This window comes from Pseudonaja textilis, chromosome 1 (assembly GCF_049901715.1).
Source record: "Pseudonaja textilis isolate UNSWEBS1 chromosome 1, rPseTex1.2, whole genome shotgun sequence".
Classification (NCBI taxonomy): Eukaryota; Metazoa; Chordata; class Lepidosauria; order Squamata; family Elapidae; genus Pseudonaja; species Pseudonaja textilis.
The window spans coordinates 211,102,263-211,121,935 of NC_141990.1; the positions used below are offsets into that span (position 1 = coordinate 211,102,263).

The window sequence follows — 19,673 nt, forward strand, 5'->3', positions numbered from 1 at the left end:
CGTGATTTTTGCCTTGGATTCTTTCTAATGTACCTAATGTGGTAGCTTGTTTTCAAGCAGACGACTGCAATACGCAGTGATTAAAGTGGGGGTTTAGAGGTCAATAGCTTTTGAGCCACTTGTTTAATCAGAGGCCTTATAACCTGATAGCAAAGCATCTGCTATGAAGCTGGATGCTTAATCACTAAAATCTTTCCAGTAGGAGTAATGTCAGGCTTCTTGTGAATTTGGAGAGGTAAATTTGAAACTTCCTGACATGCTGATGCCCCCGACACTCTGGTTTCTGCGCAGTGCAATTTTTACAATTAAACCATTGGGAAAAATCAGATATTGTTGAACCCCAGCGCTGATTTTGAAGCAAGGCTACTCACTTAAAAAGGGAGTTATACATTTTCATGACTGAATGGGCATTGGCAAAGGTGTTTCTGAGACTTTCTATCTGGATTGATGGACCACATATAAATAAGCTTTACAACCAGGGTTTTGTTGGTGCTAGACTGCCCTTCTCACCACGGTGGGATTCTACGCAAATCTATGTTCCATAAGTGGACCAATCCGTGGTGCCAATTATACTCTATGAATCCTTTCTGACCGACTCGTCTCATCCCTGTTAGTGAGCAACAGAACACAGAGAAACACACACCAGTGGCTAGAAGGATGTCACTGTCTCTCTTTCAAATGGCAATCAAGGTACAATACAGCTTGCAATGTGACATGACCTGAAGAGCAGACCCCCACCCCCACCCCCAAGAAAAGGCATGGTGGGGACAAGGCAATGGACCACAGCTGGGATGCTTGGCTGTCAATCAGGATACAAAAGAAAGCCAGAGAAAGTGCTGTATTTGTTGTTGTTGCCTCCGTGGGCTTTGCCTCCGTCCAGTTTGACGTAGACTTCGTCTCCCGAGTCCAGGTGGAGCACCACACTGTTGCTGGCGTAGTCATAATTCTGGTCCGCATCCTGAGCAATGGCGCTGGCTCGCACCTGCAAAGCACATCATGCCAAGAAGGAAGAGGGGTTCAGATCTCTGTCCTGTAAATCCCCCAAACCATCATTGCACGGCTCACCCCATCTTTGCCCTGCCACCAGGATTTTTATTTCTAATAAAACCATAATAAGATCACCATAACACAGAGCCGTAGAGTTGCAGTGAGATAGATGTTATGATTTGATATCTAAGGGAGCTAACCATCTAAACTGTGTCTGATAGGGCTGGGCTGACATCATCCCAGGTACCTTGAAATTTCCCGAGGGGACATTCTTGAACTATATTATGTGTTGTAGTCTGTTCTGGTGCACCGCAGTGGCATTGAGGGCTCTCAGCCATTCCCCACTTGAAGAGTTTTGCCTTAGTTCTGGCATGTCCTGTCCTGATTTTATTCAGGTGGCTCCATGTTTTTCAGGGAGACTGCATTTCTCGAAGTGGTTTGGTGGGATTTGTGTGATCTGTTTGGCTGTGGACCATCTTAATCACCCAAAGATGCTTTTTTCAAGTGACAACTGGACTTTCTGGTTTTTCTTTGAAGACGTTTCGCTTCTCATCCAAGGAGCTTCTTCAGCTCCAGAAAGTCCAGTTGCCTCTTGAAAAAGCACCTTTGGGTCAACCATGACCTGGATGACTGAGAATCTCTATAGACATTTAGCAATGCACTTTGAGATGAACACCCTTCGAATGGTGCGGGAGTATGGAAGCCTCTTAATCACAATTTCTTCATCTGGATTGTAAGACTGTGGTATATTATTCCAAGTTGGTTTCCTAGATTTAAGCCTGGTGAGAGATAGAGAGCCTAATATTTTAAGTACTGGAAGATCTCTAAGAGTCTTGCCATGGGCTCCTAGAGATGCCATTGGGATATCACTCCTTATGTGCAAGTCCTGTTAAGTAAACTGATGGGTTCTTTTCTCCAGAAGCCAACGATCGGTAAGGCAGTGATATGTCCCAGCATGTCAAATTTAAAGGATGCTCAAACAAAGCCTAGTTTTTAAACAAGACACCACCACCCCACACACAGAATGGTTCCTAAGTTGAAAAGGAAGACAAAGTTCCAGAGCTACCCATTTGCATCAGATTGCTTTATTCTGATCCTCCCTTGATATTAATCTCTACCTTTGTCTCCTGCTCCTGTCTATTTCATTTCCATCACAGCCTCCCCCCTTCTTTGACTCCTTTTTATCTGCTAGCCAACTCTTTCCTAGGTTTTGCTCCTTGTTTGTTCCTATTAATAATCATCTCCATCACGCGTACCTATTCTTTTTTTCTCTTAATCAACCTTCTGAAAAAGAACACCGAATGTGACAGTAGAAGGCACACAGGTTTAACCTCTTTTCAGGGAAGTATTTTTTTTCACTTGTCCTTTTGCAACCCATCCTGGCTCTTTGTTAAAGTCTTCCATGACCAGAGATTCTCTTATTTCTTCAAGCCACCTCCTTCCCCAAGCTAGGTTTAAAAAAATCATATTTCCCACCGGTCTGTTTCTCCTCGTTCAGCACCATCGTTTCAATCTATTACTCCATTATCTTTCTATCGGCTTTCCCAATTTTATCTCTCGGTTAATCTGGCTCTTCTCTTTAAATTTTGACTTTTTCCTTCCTTCCCTCATATTTTTAATCCACTCAGTTCATTTCCTAATTACACATCACCTACTTTGAAGGGATATTGTGTATGGTTTGTTTTAAAGTTTTCTTGCCTCTTCATCCCATCATCCTATTTTGAGAAATCATAATAATGCAAAAGGTGATTTCTTTTCTGTACCTTTATTGGTACAAACTAGTTGGTAGGTTTCACTCCTCTGAGCAAAGTTGGAGGCAGATGTGCTTTGGTTTGGTTTGCTAATTCCAGGGCAATTAGCCTTAGTTAGCCTTTTGCTTCTTTAGTTTAAACTGTTACATTTCTTTTGCAATTAACCAAAAATCCAATACCAAGGTAGCAGTAATAAGGTGGAAACACTTATCTTTTTTGCCTTTTCTATAACCAGCTTGATTATGCATGAAATCAACTGTTGGATTCCACATCCAATTGCTTTTTCTTGATCTTCTATCTTGTGCCTTTTATTCTCCCCCTTCCCTTATAACCAGCTTCATCATTACTTTCCAGTCCCCCAAATTTCATTCTCTGCATCTCCCCCGAGTGCACATAAGCACCCATCTACCATAACTGATCAATGGCTCAAGCCATTCTGTGATAAATTCTCTTTCCTCCCCCAAAATTAATGCAATCTGCACCCCTTAATTTCCATCGTCCTGCAAAACCTAATTTAATCTAGTCTTCCTAATGCTAAAAGAGGCTATCATAAAAGTGTCGTAGCAAGTATCTGAATCTGAATGGATTCACATAATAATCCCCAGAGGAGTCACATTTCTGTAGGGGCTAACCACATCTATATAGGACTCTTTGTTACGTAACACTCTGTGTGCATGAGAGGCAGGGAAGGAGGGAGGGAGAGAGAGAGAGAAAGAAAAATATGTGCCTTGATTTCTAGCAACTGCTTGGACAGGTCTATGTTGTTGTTGTTTTGACATTTTTTGGAAATTCTTGCCTTCTTCCTAGGGCTAAAACTGACTAGAATACCGGGTCTCCAAGTTTCTCGCCTAATGTCTTTAACCACTGTCCCAAACTGACTCTACCTATTACTGTCTGCTAAATCATGGTCAGAAACAACTATAATTTATTAGATGAATACAGCAGGGCTTTTCCTTTTGCCTCCAGGCAGTTCCCAGTGTATGCTCAAACCTGAGCCTGAGATTTTGAGAATGAGTTTTATTTATTGGTTGCACCACAATCTACATATACTCCCTGCCCCCGTGGGCTTTGGGGAGCTATCCATGGTTCTGGAAAAGAATTTGTGAGAACCTGCCACCAAAACAGGTAAAGCCATAGAATAAACTACAGGTGTAGAGGTTTCTAGGACATGACTGAAAACAGTGGGAATATATTTTTTCCTCATCCTCTATACTGAAAGGATTTGTGGGTTTAAAAACAAGTTGATGACATTTTTTTTATTTTTGGGTCAAAGAAACATGCATACACACATTCAAAAATGTGTGTATATTCTATGTGTGTAATCTGTGTGTACATACACACAATACACACATACAAGCAAACACACTCCATATCAAAATCTTACAAATAATAATGCAGCATATGACACTGAACAAAAAGAGAAACTAATGGTCATGGGAGAAAGAAATCTTATGACAATAACCATCAGATCGGTAAAGTTGATCAAGAAGCACTAAAATTGTTATAATCAACATTTTTAGGATCTCCCATAACTAAGAAATGATGTTTTATTAAAATAAATAAATAAAATGGAGACTATTATGATAACATTAGCTGAATCCTGCTGGACTACATCAGAGACAGTTCAACTAGTGCAATTATATTTTTATTCTTTGTTCATAACTTTAGCAACCAGAATGGAGATATTGCTCTCATACTATTTATACTGTATGGGCATGGTGGTTAATATTTATTGATATCTGTATCCACCCTGATTTCACTGTAATCCCATTACAAAGCTGTCCAAGCTTGTGGCTATCAATATACAAATCCAGAAATTAATTTTTAAGCCCACAAAAACTCTAATATTAAAAATGTTCTAGGAATTGAATTATTGGGGGACAAAAAGAAGATACTGGCTGATCTCAGGATTTCAACTGAAGTGACAGTCCCTGGCATGGAGAGAAAATAATTACTTCCCTTTCAGTCTATATATCCTTCATGCACAATAATAAGTGAATGGCTTTCTCTTCCTCTCAAGTTTGTTTTCTTTTCTTCAGTTCTACTGTGGAGTCCAAAGAATTGGATTAAGGATAGAAAACTCATTAAAGCGAAGCTTGGTCTTGACTGATGGACTCCAGGCCTTCATCATCATCATCATGCAATTGGAGCTTGATAAAGTCAAATTTAGGGTCTCTATCACAGAATAGAATCCTAGAGAAAAAGAGCAGTAAACCTAAAATTTTAATAATTAGTAATAGTGGTTCCTTGCCTAATTTGGCTAGTGGCTATGTAATATAAAGACTCTTCTTTAGATACAGAGCACAAGTTTTATACAGTTGCATCATGTCATAAAGGGTTAGATTTGTTTAGGGTTGTAATTATTATACAAAATAAAAGCCATAGCATCAGCCTGTCTCTCCACACATTATCCACCTGCACTCTTCTACAAAGAGTAGTAAATGAGCCATCTATCAATCTGTCTCAGTTCAGCATTCTCACAGGGTTGCTATGATGGAAATGAAATGGAAAAACCTGTGTATTATAAGTTGCCTTGAATTACAAGAGAAAAGGCAGAACATTAAAAATAATAGGGATTGCCAACATCCCAAGTTGTGATTTTTCTCACAACTAGGGACATGGCATAGTAGAGCCATTGACATCTTATAATCATAGTAATCTTTGCAGGAGCCATAAAGTTAACTATGTTTACATTACTATATTATTCCTAGAATAAGATATATCCATGAATGAAAGGCTATATTCTTGGGGCAGGTGTAACATCTGCTCCAGACTTTGCTGATTCTTAACTGGATATACAGTCCTGCTCTCTTGCTTGTTATTGCATGCATGTCATGGATATTAAACCATAAAAATCATAGATCAAACATCCCTAAGTCTTAAGTGCCACATTTTGTTAGAAACGATTCTCTGCTAAAGGATTCTTCTCTTCCCTGATATGACTATGCCTCCATCCCCAACTTAGAGGTAAGACCTGAACAAGCAAAGATCTCTGTGAAAGAGCCTAAATGACTTTTTTCCACTGATGATTTCAACTGTTTTCCATCTAGTCTTGAATCAGCAGAAATTACATCAGCTTCAGGGTTGCTATTGTCAGTTCCTATCCTCTATTAATGTCTCTGACTTCTCTCCAAGGTAAAGGGTGACAAAGCCTTACAGATTTTTGTATATCTTGATCCTATCCTTGGACAGTGTTTGCACTGAGAGAAAGAATACTCCATCATTGATTTGGTTTTGCCTGATTCATCATGGGCTACAGACAAGATGAAGGCAGTGACTGCAGAATACTTCAGGAGGGTAACAAATGTTTGCCAGGGTGCATTTGTGCCTCAGTTAGGCGCAAACAGAGAACAACCTTTTTCTCTAAATTCACAAATCTAAATGGCAGAAGTGGAAAGAAAGATGCGTGTTAATTGTAATGCCATTATAAAAAAAAATCCCATGGTATAATGTTGGAAGAAACTTCAAATCTTTCCTAACCCAAATCCTGGTGAGGTAAGAAACCACTAGTATTACAATGCTCCCACCCCCCCACTGCTTAAATTCCCCCCATCTTTCTAAAGTGAGGTGTCTCTGATCCCATTTTGGAAGGAAGTTCCTGGATAGTAAGTTAGGCACTTGCTCTCCTTGAACTGAAACTGTCCTGCCAGGGAGCTTCTCTCATTCCACTGGAAGGAGATCCTGACATTTAAAGATAAGGAAGGAAACTTGGCCTTCAAAGATGACATTTAGAACAGGAAGAAGGAGCAAAATTATTCACCTGAAGCTGCATACACACACAAACTGTAAAAATGATTTCCTGAAGATCTAACTACATGTGACATTTAACACATAAGTATACCCTAACAAACATTCCCATTTCTTTTCCCTTGAGGAAAAAAAAAAGACATTACGCAGAGAAGGAAACTTGGCAATTACTAACGGAAAATTTCAAAGGTTTTTTTTTTCTTATTTTATTTTTAACCTGGGATTACCTAGCAAGGACTGTCACAAGGTTCTCCAAAAATTCCTGAGTTCTGGAACTCTAGTCTTTCTTTGGTCATGTGGATATGGTCTTTAGATCCAACACCATGCTGTACACGGCAGTTCATTATGGGCAAAGCTGAACAAATTCAGTGAGCTGCTACCAATTTTAAGATTTTTTTTCCCAACACTTTATTGGGTTTTTCCGTTTTTACATAATACCATTACTAACTGAACAATACTGTGACAATATATATACATTGATATAACCTATCCAATCTTTCAGTACAAACTACTTCCATACCCTCATAACTATTATATACATTATTTACATTTTCTATTCTTATCTCTATTGTCAATCCAGATATACCATGTTTCCTATATTGCATTGTACTCCATGTCAGCCTTCCCTTTTAGTTCCATAGTTAATTTATCCATTTCCACGCACTTGAAAAAAAAATTCATTATTAAATCTTTGGGAGGTATGACATTTTTCTTCCAGTATTGTACATAGGAAATTCTAGCTGCTGTTATTAATGTAATATAAAACATTTTATCTTTCTGTTATAGTTTCTTTTAATTATTCCTAAGTGGAATAATTCCAGGATGAAATCAATTTTATTTTCAATTAACTCCTCTAAGTACATATTAATCACATTCCAATATTTCTTTGTTTCAGGGCATGACCACAAAGAATGAAAGAATGAAATCGTTGATGTCCACAGCTTTAAGATCTAAGAAAGGCTGCTTTGGTCTTTTAGCAAAAGATAACCCTCAGTTTAAAATGAAAGAGGAGAGCACACAATACTTTTAAAAAGAAATGTGTGTGGATAAAACCGCAAGACTGTGGAAACACCTGTAATAAAGACACCTGTAGTTCATAAGGATAAATGAGGAAAGAAAGTTGGTCTCTCCTTTCAATTGCCTTAATCTTCTAATTATGGGGAGCAGCATTGTGAATGCTTAAGATCTGGGTCCACCTTCTATTTCATTGGTGATTTGGGAGCCTCTTGAGTCAAGGTTAGCCCCCATCAACAATGGCCAAATTCTCTACTTTTGGAATCTCATGGAGATCCCTTTTAGAGCAAGAATTCTCGCAGAGCCTTTTCACAGATGCAAGTTAGCCTTTCAAGTATTGATTTTTTTAAAAAAAAATGTTTTGGAATGGAAAATCAGATAGAAAACTGAGTTCTACTGTGCTGTATACCAAGAAGCTCCAAAGTGGATTTCATATCTCCACGTGGCTGAATTTCTCCCCTTTTTCCCACCCAATAAGTGTCCGTTCTAAGGTTCAGGGATCTCCAACCTTGGCAACTTTAAGAGTTGTGGACTTCAACTCCCAGAATTCCTCAGACAGCAAAGCTGAAAGTTGAAGTCCACAACCCTTAAAGTTGCCAAGGTTGGAGACCCCTGGGCTAAAGGATCTTGTCCTCATACGCCTCCCTTTAGCAGGTGGTAACTCCACCCCGGAGCCCCGCCCCAGCCCAACAGGTCCGCCTAGGGGTTGCACCCACCTGGCCGTTCTTGCAGAGGTCTGCCCACATGCTGGTGCCGTCCCCGCCGCGCATGAGGATGTGGTAAGTGAAGAAGTAGATGCCGCGCACCTGGCAGGTGAACTTCCCCGTGCTCGGCTCGTAGTGGTTCCCCAAGTTGGTCACCACGTCGTCGAATTTGAGCACTTCGTAGCCCTCGTGGGGGCTCTTGAGGCCCACGTAGAAGGCGATCCTGGGCCCGCTGAAGACAGCGCTCAGGGCGCCGGTGATCTCGCCTCCCGGGGGCGGGCTGCTACTGCCACTCACGCCCGAGCCGGCTCCTCCGACCGTTGTGGCTGCTCCGGGCGGTCCGATTCGGGACATTGTTAGGCCCGGAAGTCCCGGCTTCCCCGAATCCCCCCTCTCTCCGGGAGGACCCCTCGAGCCCGGGGGCCCCGGTTCCCCAGGAGGCCCCCTTGGCCCCGGCTTGCCCGGCCGTCCGGGATCGCCCTTGGGGCCCTGGAAGAAGGGTGGCAGGGGAGAAGGCGGGTGGGCGCTCAGCTCTTGCAGGGCCTCCAGGGCGGCGGTGCTCCCGGGACGGCCGGAGGGCCCGGCGGCCACGCTGCTGGCGCTGTACGGGTCGCAGATCATGCGGCAGGTGCCCATCATCTCGTAGTGAGCGCGGGCGGCGGGCGGCGCCTGCAGCAGGAGGGGAAGGGCGATGAGCAGGACGAGGCCCATGGTCAGGGCGATCCCGACGGCGGCGAGCAGACGCTTTCTCCTCTGCCAGAACCGGCCCACGAGCGCCAACAGGTCTTCCTTGTCAGGCGAGGGAATGGTGACTTCTTTGGACGGCGGTTCTTCTGCCTGCGGGGGGCGGACAGAAGCAGAGAAAAAGAAAAGCGTCACCCCCGGGCGAGAGAGCCCTTACTTTCCACCCCGGCTGACCTCTTTAGAGGCAAGAGGCGGCGGCGGGGACGTCCGTCCCTCCGGATGAAGAGAGCCAGGAAGGGCTGACATAAAAGCAGCCGAACCGAGGCCGGTCCCTCTTTCCCTCCCACCCCCTCCTCCTCTTCCCAATTTGTCTTCTCCGGGGTTGTGGACCCCACTCACACAAGGCGCTCCAGCTCCAGCGGACTGGCGAGCTTCCCCGGCAGGCAAAGCTGAGCAACGACGCTCCAGCTCGGCCGGTTCTTTAGATCCTCCTCCCACTCCGCCAATTTGCACGGCAGCCAGAAGGCCACGTTTCCCCCCCCCCGCCTCCCCTCCGCTTCGACAAGGAGCCAACCGAAAAGAGCCCCTGGCCTCCTCCGCCTGGCTTTGCGCTGCTCCGGGTTCCCTCCGGGATCCCCCAGAAGTTCCCTCTATCCCCCGGAGAGGGCTTCGTCCTCCCTTGACCGACGACGGCGAGACGCTCATCGTCGAGTGCTTCGCGCAGCTGACGGGCCTTTCAGGTCGCTCTCCCACTTCGCGCCCGCCTGCCAAAGCTGGCCCGGGCACCTTCTCGGAGGGCACGATTCCAGCCCTGGGGAGTCCCATGAGGGAGGGAGGGAGGGCAGAGACCCAGAGACGCTCCCGTCAGCCTTCCCTCGCCAAGAGAAGGGAGCGGCCGGGCTGCTGGTGGGAACGGCTGCTTCCTTCCTTCCTTCCTTCCTTCTTTCCTTCCTTCTTTTCTTCCTTTGTTCCTTCTTTCCTTCCTTCTTTTCTCCCTTCCTTCCTTCCTTCTTCGTTCCTTCCTTCTTTCCTTCCTTTCTTCCTTCCTTCCTTCCTTCCTTCCTTCTTTCCTTCCTTCTTTTCTTCCTTCCTTCCTTCTTTTCTTCCTTCCTTCTTCCTCCCTTCCTCCCTCCCTCCCTTCCTTCCTTCTTGAGCCTCTCCGAGAACTTCGGGCGTTTTCTTCTCTTTCTCTGTCCTCCCTGTTCAGCTCCCCCTTCCCAAACTTGCCTCACCTCAACCGGTCCGCTTTCTTCCTGGCGCTCTCCCGCTCCCTCTTTCTCCGGGTACCAGAAAGACGGGCGGGACTTGCAAGGAGCGCATCGTCCTAAGGTTGCTTTTCTCCGAATGTCTCTCCTGGATCTCGAGGCAGATTTGCTGGGCGGGGAGAGGGGGAGGCCGGCTGTGCCGAGGGGGGCTCCGAACCTGCCCTTCGTGCCCGCGCAACCGTCTCTTCTTCGCTCTACCGACTTCGACGGAGCTTATTTCCGCCTAACCCGATCTGACTGGCACCTGTTAGCCTCGCCTGTTGCGCAAAACGCAGCCGGTGTGCTCAGTCTGAAGCTAGGAGCGTCGCGCCATCCCAAGAAATTGATTAACACCCCCCCCCCAAACCCCGTAGAAGCCTAACGAGGAACACCGCCTATAATCCTACGCGGCTCTTACCTGTAAGAGAATCTTTACCATTGCGGAATGCATCGGAACAGAAATGCGTAAAAACGCACCCCGAGTTTTGTTTTGTTTTTAAACAAAAACAAAAACCAAGCGCCCAAACAATTTCAGGACTTACCAGGACTGCAGTGCCTCTGACACCTGGGATCCAAGAGAGTTTCGGTAGCTTCTTAGCCAAGTCTTTCTTTCCATACACTGCTGGAATAACTAATGGCGGACTCTCCGCATGTTTAGCAGGCCACCCCCTCAGCAGAACAACAAGGATCAGCGTGTTTTTGATGTGGCATGGCTTGCTCTAGGCAAAAGCCAACTTTGTGCCACAAGTGAGAAGCATGCAGCTCTTTAGGAATCTGATAGCAGAGGATTGATAGATTAGATAAGATAGAGATAGATATGATTAGATAGATAGATAGATAGATAGATAGATAGATAGATAGATAGATAGATAGATAGACAGAAGATAAGATATAAGAGATAAGATAAGATAAGATAAGATAGACAGATAAGATAGATAAGATAGATTGGATGGATGGATAGGTAGGTAGGTAGATAAGACGGATAAACAATTCTAAGAGAAGGAAATAATAAGGATCATTTAATGGTAGAGAAGCTTAGTGCTGAAGGAACAAGAGTATGTCCCTGTTCATTTCTCCACCCCTTAGTTGCTTTGGGGAATTAAATTTATTTGCTCTCTGTATGGTTGCTTCCCTCCTCCCATATGTGATTAATCAGCAGCAGGCAGTTTCATTTTGCAGCATATTTTTTTACAGCTGCTGCAGCAGCAGCAGCAGTTGGACTTAAAATGCAATGCAATGACAGCGATTGCCACCAAGGATCCTCTTGGTCATTGGCACACTGAAGGCCCTTGACTTCTGTACTGTGGGTGAAACAGTTTAGATTCTGAAGAGTGTAAAAGTGTACTCTGGAATTCAGGCTTCGAAGGGAGAACTTCACGGGTGCAAATAGCCTCTTGCAACTCTGCTGAAATTGCGAAGAAGAAATGGCCCCATGGTTGCATGCATCCATTCATATAATGATATTCCAGTGCAAATAAATGGGATAAAAAAGTTTCGTGTCTCCTCCAGCTTTATCTTTTAGCTTTATTTACGATTTATTATTTATCACTTTGTTGCTTGTATGTGCACTGAGAGCTTATGCATCTTGTGTGTCTGATGACACTTGTCCAGTAAAGAATATTCTGTTCTATTTCATTCCACCCCACCCCACCCCACCCCGCTCCATTCTATTCCAGACCTACAGTATCTCTTATGTTATTATTTCTAATAACACAATAATGTTATTATCAACATTAATAACATACAGGTGAAACTCGAAAAATTAGAATATCGTACAAAAGTCCATTTATTTCAGTAATGCAACTTAAAAGGTGAAACTAATATATGAGATAGACTCATTACATGCAAAGCAAGATAGTTCAAGCCGTGATTTGCTATAATTGAGATGATGATGGCTTACAGCTCAGGAAAACCCCAAATCCACAATCTCAGAAAATTAGAATATTACATGCAATCAATAAAACAAGGATTGTACATAGAACAATACTGGACCTCTGAAAAGTATAAGCATGCATATGTACTCAGCACTTGGTTTGGGCCCCTTTTACAGCAATTACTGCCTCAATGCGGCGTGGCATGGAAGCTATCAGCCTGTGGTACTGCTGAGGTGTTCTGGAAGACCAGGATGCTTCAATAGTGGCCTTCAGCTCTTCTGCATTGTTCAGTCTCATGTCTCTTGTCTTTCTCTTGGCAATGCCCCATAGATTCTCTATGGGGTTCAGGTCAGGCAAGTTTGCTGGCAAATCAAGCACAGTAATCCCACAGTCATTGAGCCAGGTTTTGGTGCTTTTGGCAGTGTGGGCAGGTGCCAAGTCCTGCTGGAAAATGAAGGCAGCATCCCCATAAATCTCGTCTGCAGAAGGAAGCATGAAGTGCTCCAAAATCTCCTGGTAGACGGCTACGTTGACCCTGGACTTAATGAAGCACAGTGGACCAACACCAGCAGATGACATGGCTCCCCAAATCAACACAGACTGTGGAAACTTCACACTGGACTTCAAGCATCTTGCAGTGTGTGCCTCTCCATTCTTCATCCAGATTCTGGGTCCTTGGTTTCCAAATGAGATGCAAAAGTTGCTCTCATCAGAAAAGAGGACTTTGGACCACTGAGCAACAGACCAGTTCTGTTTTTCTTTCGTCCAGGTAAGATCCTTCTGACGTTGTTTGTTGTTCAGGAGCAGCTTGACAAGAGGAATATGACATTTGAAGCCCATGTCCAGGATCCGTCTGTGTGTGGTGGCTCTTGATGCACTGACTCCAGCCTCAGTCCACTCCTTGTGAAAGTCCCCAACACTTTTGAATGGCCTTTTCCTGACAATCCTCTCCAGGCTGCGGTCATCCCTGCTGCTTGTGCACCTTTTTCTTCCACACTTTTCCCTTCCACATAACTTTCTATTAATGTGCTTTGATACAGCACTTTGGGAACATCCAACATCTTTTGCAATTACCTTTTGAGGCTTTCCCTCCTTATGGAGGGTGTCAATGATGGTTTTCTGCACAACTGTCAGGTCAGCAGTCTTTCCCATGATTGTGATTCCTGCTGAACCAGACTGAGAGACCATTTAAAGGCTCAGGAACCCTTTACAGGTGTTATGGCTTCATTAGCTGATTAGAGTGGGACACTTTGAACCTAGAATATTGAACCTTTTCACAATATTCTAATTTCTGAGATTGTGGATTTGGGGTTTTCATGAGTTGTAAGCCATCATCATCTCAATTATGCCACATCATGGCTTGAACTATCTTGCTTTGCATGTAATGAGTCTATCTCATATCTTAGGTTCACCTTTTAAGTTGCATTATTGAAATAAATGAACTTTTGCATGATATTCTAATTTTTCAAGTTTCACCTGTAGGATGTAAAGTAATGTATGCATTACTTTTAATTTAATTTTAATTTTAAAAGTTGTGGGGAAAATAAGAGGAGGAGTGTTGAATATGTTCGCTGCCTTGAATTATTTGTCAAAATAATAAAGGTGGGATACAAACAAAATTACATGCAAAGTATAACATGAGAACCCATGACATGTTCCATTCTCTTGAAGAAAACTATTTTACATCTGATCCTCAGGAATTTAGTAGTCTTCCAACAGGAAGACGAACCACATGGACACAGGATGTCCTGTAACTTGGAAATATGGGGACTTAATGATGTAGTGGTTAAATTATTCAAGTTCTTCATTTTATGTCATGTATGTATGCGATCAGCTCTTTAACTGGAAAAGTGCCGAGAATAACTTGTAAAATCATAAAGTCAGTCCCTGCTCTTAGGCTTACCATCTAAGAAAACATGGTTCAAAAGGCGAGGAGGAAGGATGGTGAGGGGAAAATAATACTGGGTAATTTCATATAGAAAGTTTAAAATATTTGTAATATTATGTGAGTCTGAGAATACCTTTCTAACAACAAACAACCAACCTTTTTTATCACAATAGCTGGAACGGAGACAAATCCATGGGAGGCAACCTACAGCAGCCAAGAACTAGCCAAAATTGACCCCAGTTCTGTGTCAAAATCTCCAGTTGTCACTGATGTTAGAAGGCGCTGAGCCTACATTTGGAAAACACCAGCTTGTTAACTTTCACCGGAAAGGTTTATTAGCCTTTCAATCTGCATTATTAAACTTCTCTCGTTTTTATTATGCTAATAGCTTATCCCGTTTCACGGGATTAGCCTTGTATATGCTGTTTGGGGGCTTTGCCTGTAAATACAACATATTTAATATTCTGAGAGCAGAGGAATCGAAACCTATTGAGTGAAGTGACCCTGATTCACAAATACTGACTAGGCATGACAAGGCACAGCCAAGCAGCAATGAGCAAACACCAGCATTTTCCCCCCACCCTAGCTTTGGTCCTTTGTATATTCAATCATAGCCAGTGCCTTGCACACAACAATTCTCCTGGGTGTTTTTTTCTACGATATCAAGGACTGAATGTAAATGTCTCCTCTGTCATTGCATACACCTCTCTCTCCAAGACTGGAGTCTCCCTGGCTTTCCCACATTTCCATAACGAGGGAACTCTTGGCTGTGGCATTTTCCAGTTGGAAAAAAAATGGGCAGGAGGTTCAAAGAGACTTCGGGGAGATCCCAGTGGCAGCCTTCGTAGTGACCTCCCATTATTCTGTATTAGAGAAATGCAAATGAAAGGTTCAAGCACCTGGAGAAGAAAATAGCACAGGAGCCTCTTTCTCAAGGAAAGAAACACCTGAGAAGTGGGAATTTTCACAGTATTAAACAGCCTTGAGTTGAAGAGGAAGTTTACCTGATATGGTAAGAATACAGCTTACGTTCCTAATCAACAGGCAGCCAGAGAGAGGCACCCAGAAAGGCCTCTCTCCACTTTCTAATTAATTTTTTAGTGTTCTTTTTAGTCATTCTTGTCCCTTGTAAGTTTTAACGATTATATACTGTTTTTATTATTTTAATGCATAATTTTACACCACTCAGAGTGAGGGAGATGGGTGATTCCAATATGAGAAGAGAAGAAGAGAAGAGAAGAGAAGAGAAGAGAAGAGAAGAGAAGAGAAGAGAAGAGAAGAGAAGAGAAGAGGAGATTAGACAGGTAAGTAGGTAGGTAAGTAGGCAGGCAGGCAGGAAAGCAGGCAGGCAGACACAGAGAGATAAACAGACAGAGAGAGAGATAATGATAGCACTTAAATGATAAAAAGATGATAGATAGATAGATAGATGATAGATAGATAGATAGATAGATAGATAGATAGATAGATAGATAGATAGATAGATAGATATAGACAGAAAGAGAGAGAGAAATAGAGAGACAGAGAGATAATGATAGTGATAGATAGATAGATAGATAGATAGATAGATAGATAGATAGATAGATAGATAGATAGATAGATAGATAGATAGATAGATAGATAGATAGATAGATAGATAGATAGATAGATAGATAGATACTGTAGATGGATGGATGGACAGATGGACTAAAACACAACATTTGATGTGTTGAATTAGCTGAAGCTATGCACAAATTGATCATGTGCACTCAGGCCTTTTAAAAATGTTGCCTCCCCAGTCTGGTCTCCAAGATTTGAAATAGGGTTAGAGCTAGAATTAGGATAAGAAGTATTGGTCAGCAACACCAGATGAAGGATTTGCAAAAGAGAATGAATAGGTGTGGAAGTTGACATGGTTTGTCATGAATGCAGTTTCCCTTGCATATTATTTACATCGTTAAGTTTGGGAACATACCTATGGCACACTTAGATTTGATTTAGGTTTTTTTTTAACTTTCCTGCAAAATTATAAGGCATTTAGCCAAGTTGCCTGCATTTAAGATTGGTCAGATTTCATGTCTTAAAAAAATAAAAAAGAATTCTAAATTAAAAGAAGCATTAAGAGGCCTTCAAGTCTTTGAATCTCCTAGTTGATGATGAAGTTTCATAACTTCCGGTTTCTCCAAGAACTAGAAATCTTCAGTCAGATATACCTGTTCAGCAATTAACTCCACCATCAACACAAACCAGATCAGATGATAAAAAGACATTTATAATTTCATGGCTGAATCAATTGTCATTTCCAAATGTGTATAGCAATGTTGCATTGTGATACAATGGCTGCATTAAGTCGTTTCATCACTAGTCATAGCATCTTCTGGCATCAAGAGCCGTGTTGGAGTAGTGGTTAGAATGCAGCATTGCAGGTTATTCTGCCAACTGCCAGCAGTTTAATTCTGACCGGCTCAAGGTTGACTCAGCCTTCCCTCCTTCCGAGGTCAATAAAAAGAGAACCCAGATTGTTGGAGACAATAGGCTGACTCTGACAGAGGGCTAAAAAGCACTGTGAAGCGGTATATAAGTGTAAGTGCTATTGCTATCAACTTGTCATCATTGTGCTCAGAGATGGTATTCAGCAGGTTCTGACCAGTTCTGGAGAACAGTAGCGGAAATTTTGAGTAGTTTGGAGAACCAGCAAATAGCACCTCTGACTGGACCCACCCCCATCTATTCTCTGCCTCCCGAGTTCCAGCTGACGGGCTGGGTCTTCTTTTGTTGCTCTGCACAGGAGAACCGAGCTGGAAAGCAGGTTAGTGGGCTGGGGAGGGAATGGGGACTTTGCAGTATATTCTTCCCCTGCCATGCCCACCAAGCCATACCCACCAAGCCACACCATGCCCACCAAGCCACGGCCATAGAACCGATAGAAAAAAAAAGTTTGAATCCCACCACTGATTGTGCTGATAAAACTGTAATGAAGACAAGTTTTAGTTCATCTTAATGATGGCTGGATTATGCTACAAAGTCACAAAAAAAAGCTTGTCTACTCAGGAAGAGTCTTAAGAGTCTTAAATCAAAGTCTTCAAATGCTCAAATTCTAGGTGCAATCATGACATTTTGAAACCAGATTCCTAACATTCTGGTTAAACAACATTTAGTCAAATCTCTTTCTGATGTGTCTGCCTGAGCCTCCTATGACCCACTCTTAGAAGACAATCCTGAAAAATGCAAACAATTGATTCAACAGATGTGAAGGGAGCAAGGGATGATGGATGGTGACAGTGGGAGCCCAGTTCCATTTGTCCCCATTTTTGTGCTGAAAAGAAATCAATCTGCTAATTGTTTCGATTTTTTTTTTAACGGTTCTAAAGGCAGGCTCATACATAATCAAAGGCAAGCAAAATGCCTGAAGACTGGACAAGTTTAGAGCCGAATATAAACAGCATCCCAATCCGTATTTAGTTGAAGCAGCACCCTGATACAATGGAAGTTCCTTGAAAAAAATAGCAGTTTCTTTCCTTATTTCTGTTAAGAGTTACTTTGATTTCCCCAACAATTTACGGTAGGAAAGTTAGCTTATACTCTGTAAAGGCATAATGTCCCCAAACCTGCTGTTTATGAGTATCTGTGAACAAAAACACATTGTTTTTATTTTCCTAGTGGCCCAAAATGACTTGTTTGCAAAGAGGTTCTGGGTTCCTTATTATGTCCATGTTTCCTTGGCCAATATGGAAAATTATATTCCAAGGGTTTGCTTCTGAAGAATCATAGATACAATTACATCCTTCCTGAATTTCCAGGCTACAGTCAGATCACAGACAAAACAATAAATTGCCAAGTCCTTCTCGCAGAAAATCTGCCACGACAAAGGATCGCAGTTGTAACAGAAGGCAATCAAGTGATCAGGGTAACAATTAAGCAGAGATTTAAAACAATTCAGCTTGCCTTTGAAATGTTATTTTGAAAATAGTTTACTTCTCCACTGTGAACAATTAAACAGTGAAGCCAAGTTGAAGGCATTAAAGGACTTTTAGTTACGTTTTGGATTTTGTTGTATTTCTGATATACTCTGGGTCATCACATCTAGATTCATTTAACCACCATGATACTAACTTAACAACCGTAACGATTCATTAACAACTGCGGCATGAAAGGTCATAAAATGGGAGCGAAACTCACTTAACAACATGTTTCACTTAGCTACAGAAATGTTGGGCTCAATTGTGGTCATACATGGAGGACCATCTGTATAGCATTACCTGCTGGATTTAAATCAACAACATTTGGAAATGAAAAAAAAAAACTTTCATTTTAGGCCTGCCTTAATAAGGCAATCATACTTTCTTGGGGGCCTGGATGACCCAGGTGAAAAACGGATTCAGTCATTTGGGAGTACCGAAAAAACATCATAAAATTCTCAGGTTTCCTTTTTTTTTTTGGTAACCTTGAATGTGTTTAAGGTTGGCACTCAGACCTTGATGGAGCCTGAAATCCATACAGAGCCAGATTGCAGGCCAGACATTGGATGATCCTGAGGATTAATGATGGGCAGGCTGGAACCCACCTCTTCATTCTCAAAATGATGTCCCTGGGTATTCTTTGATAAATTGGTGCTGAATTGAGGGGCCGGCCAGCTGCAGATGAAAGGCCCTCTCTCGTGTCTTCTATCATGTTGCACGTGGAAGCTACATGTGTCAGCTTAAAAGATTTGTTCTTGTTTCTGCTCTTACTCATAGTTGGCTCTAGCGTACTTTTTGGGACAAGGGAGGGATCACTTGCTAGCAAGAGAAGCTCCTTGGTAATGCAAAAAAGAAAGGCAATGGTGATTGGGCAGCAATGGGCTTTGGGAGAGTGCTATAGAGGACACTGGAGGACATATTTACAGGTAGTCCTTGATTGATTGATTGATTGATCATGCAGTTCAAAGTTATGGCACCAAAAAAGTGACTTATGTTTCATACTTACGACCATTGCAGCATCCGGAAGGAAGGAAGGAAGGAAGGAAGGAAGGAAGGGAGGGAGGGAGGGTCTGCCCATAGAAGGATATAGAAAGGGAGAATCAGATACACTCAGGAGGTGAACTATCCCAAATTCTGCTTCTTAATCATTCACAAACACTTTTTTAGCAAGGTCATCTCTGTGCATGGAAATGGCTGGAAATGATTTTCAAGATGCTCAAGTTGTGAAAAACAGCCAGGCCTATCAATCCTTTGTTTCATTAGTTTTGTCTCTTTTGCTTATATCACCTCAGCCATCTGTCTTTGGAACAATGAGGAAGTGGAATTTCTGTTTAAAAGGAGTGTTCCATTAAATGTGTACAAAATAAGTGAATCTTGCTTTATAGAAACTCAGCAGAAATACATATAAGTAATCAAATTGTTGCCCCCCCCCCAAAAAAAACATTTTTTCTACATTTCTCTAAGTAAAGAGGGAGAGACGAAGGGCGGGGGGAGGAAGGAAGGAAGGAAGGAAGGAAGGAAGGAAGGAAGGCAGTGGGAAAAGAAAAAAAGAAAAATCCTCACAATTAATCTCACACATGACATCATTTAAAAGTATGCAATGACTAATTGCTCCCATGCTGGCCAACATCCTCTAAATGTCTGGGGAAAGAGAGGAAAGAGAGGAGGGAGAGAGAGAGAGAGAGAGAGGTGAAAATGCAGGACAGCACAGCAAGTGCATTCAAGCCCAAGAAAATACAGAAAACGTGCACCTGCTTATTCTGAAGTGAGCCCCACTTAATTCAATTGGGCAGTGTTACAAAATCGTACCTTGAACATTATTACAAGTTAGGAATCTAGTCT

The 19,673-nt window shown here is 42.5% G+C and overlaps 1 protein-coding gene across 4 annotated transcripts; it reads right to left on the reverse strand.

Annotated features, from left to right (window-relative positions):
* Positions 1–418: 418 nt before the first annotated feature.
* C1QL2 (complement C1q like 2) lies at positions 419–10,844 on the reverse strand. Of its 4 annotated transcripts, none has more exons than XM_087920355.1 (3): positions 10,674–10,844; positions 8,216–9,040; positions 419–982 (listed from the first exon to the last, which is right to left on the reverse strand). In XM_087920355.1, the coding sequence occupies exons 2-3, from the start codon at positions 8,912–8,914 to the stop codon at positions 803–805; spliced, it is 879 nt and encodes a 292-aa protein (XP_087776481.1). In that variant the 5' UTR covers positions 8,915–9,040; positions 10,674–10,844; the 3' UTR covers positions 419–802. The 4 variants fall into 4 exon arrangements, with proteins under 4 accessions (XP_087776481.1, XP_087776480.1, XP_026570414.2 ...); XM_087920354.1 differs by lacking the exon at positions 10,674–10,844 and adding an exon at positions 10,120–10,394; XM_026714629.2 differs by lacking the exon at positions 10,674–10,844 and adding an exon at positions 9,287–9,799.
* Between the last annotated feature and the right edge of the window lie 8,829 nt (positions 10,845–19,673).

Excerpts from the sequence above, each read along its gene's own strand:
- C1QL2 (XM_026714629.2), bottom strand. The coding sequence starts at position 9,712 with ATGGGACTCCCCAGGGCTGGAATCGTGCCCTCCGAGAAGGTGCCCGGG. Across the intron at positions 9,041-9,286 it reads CTGGAGCTGGAGCGCCTTGT|GCAGAAGAACCGCCGTCCAA; the intron begins GTGAGTGGGGTC and ends CGCCCCCCGCAG. Across the intron at positions 983-8,215 it reads ACCTCTGCAAGAACGGCCAG|GTGCGAGCCAGCGCCATTGC; the intron begins GTGGGTGCAACC and ends TGTGCTTTGCAG.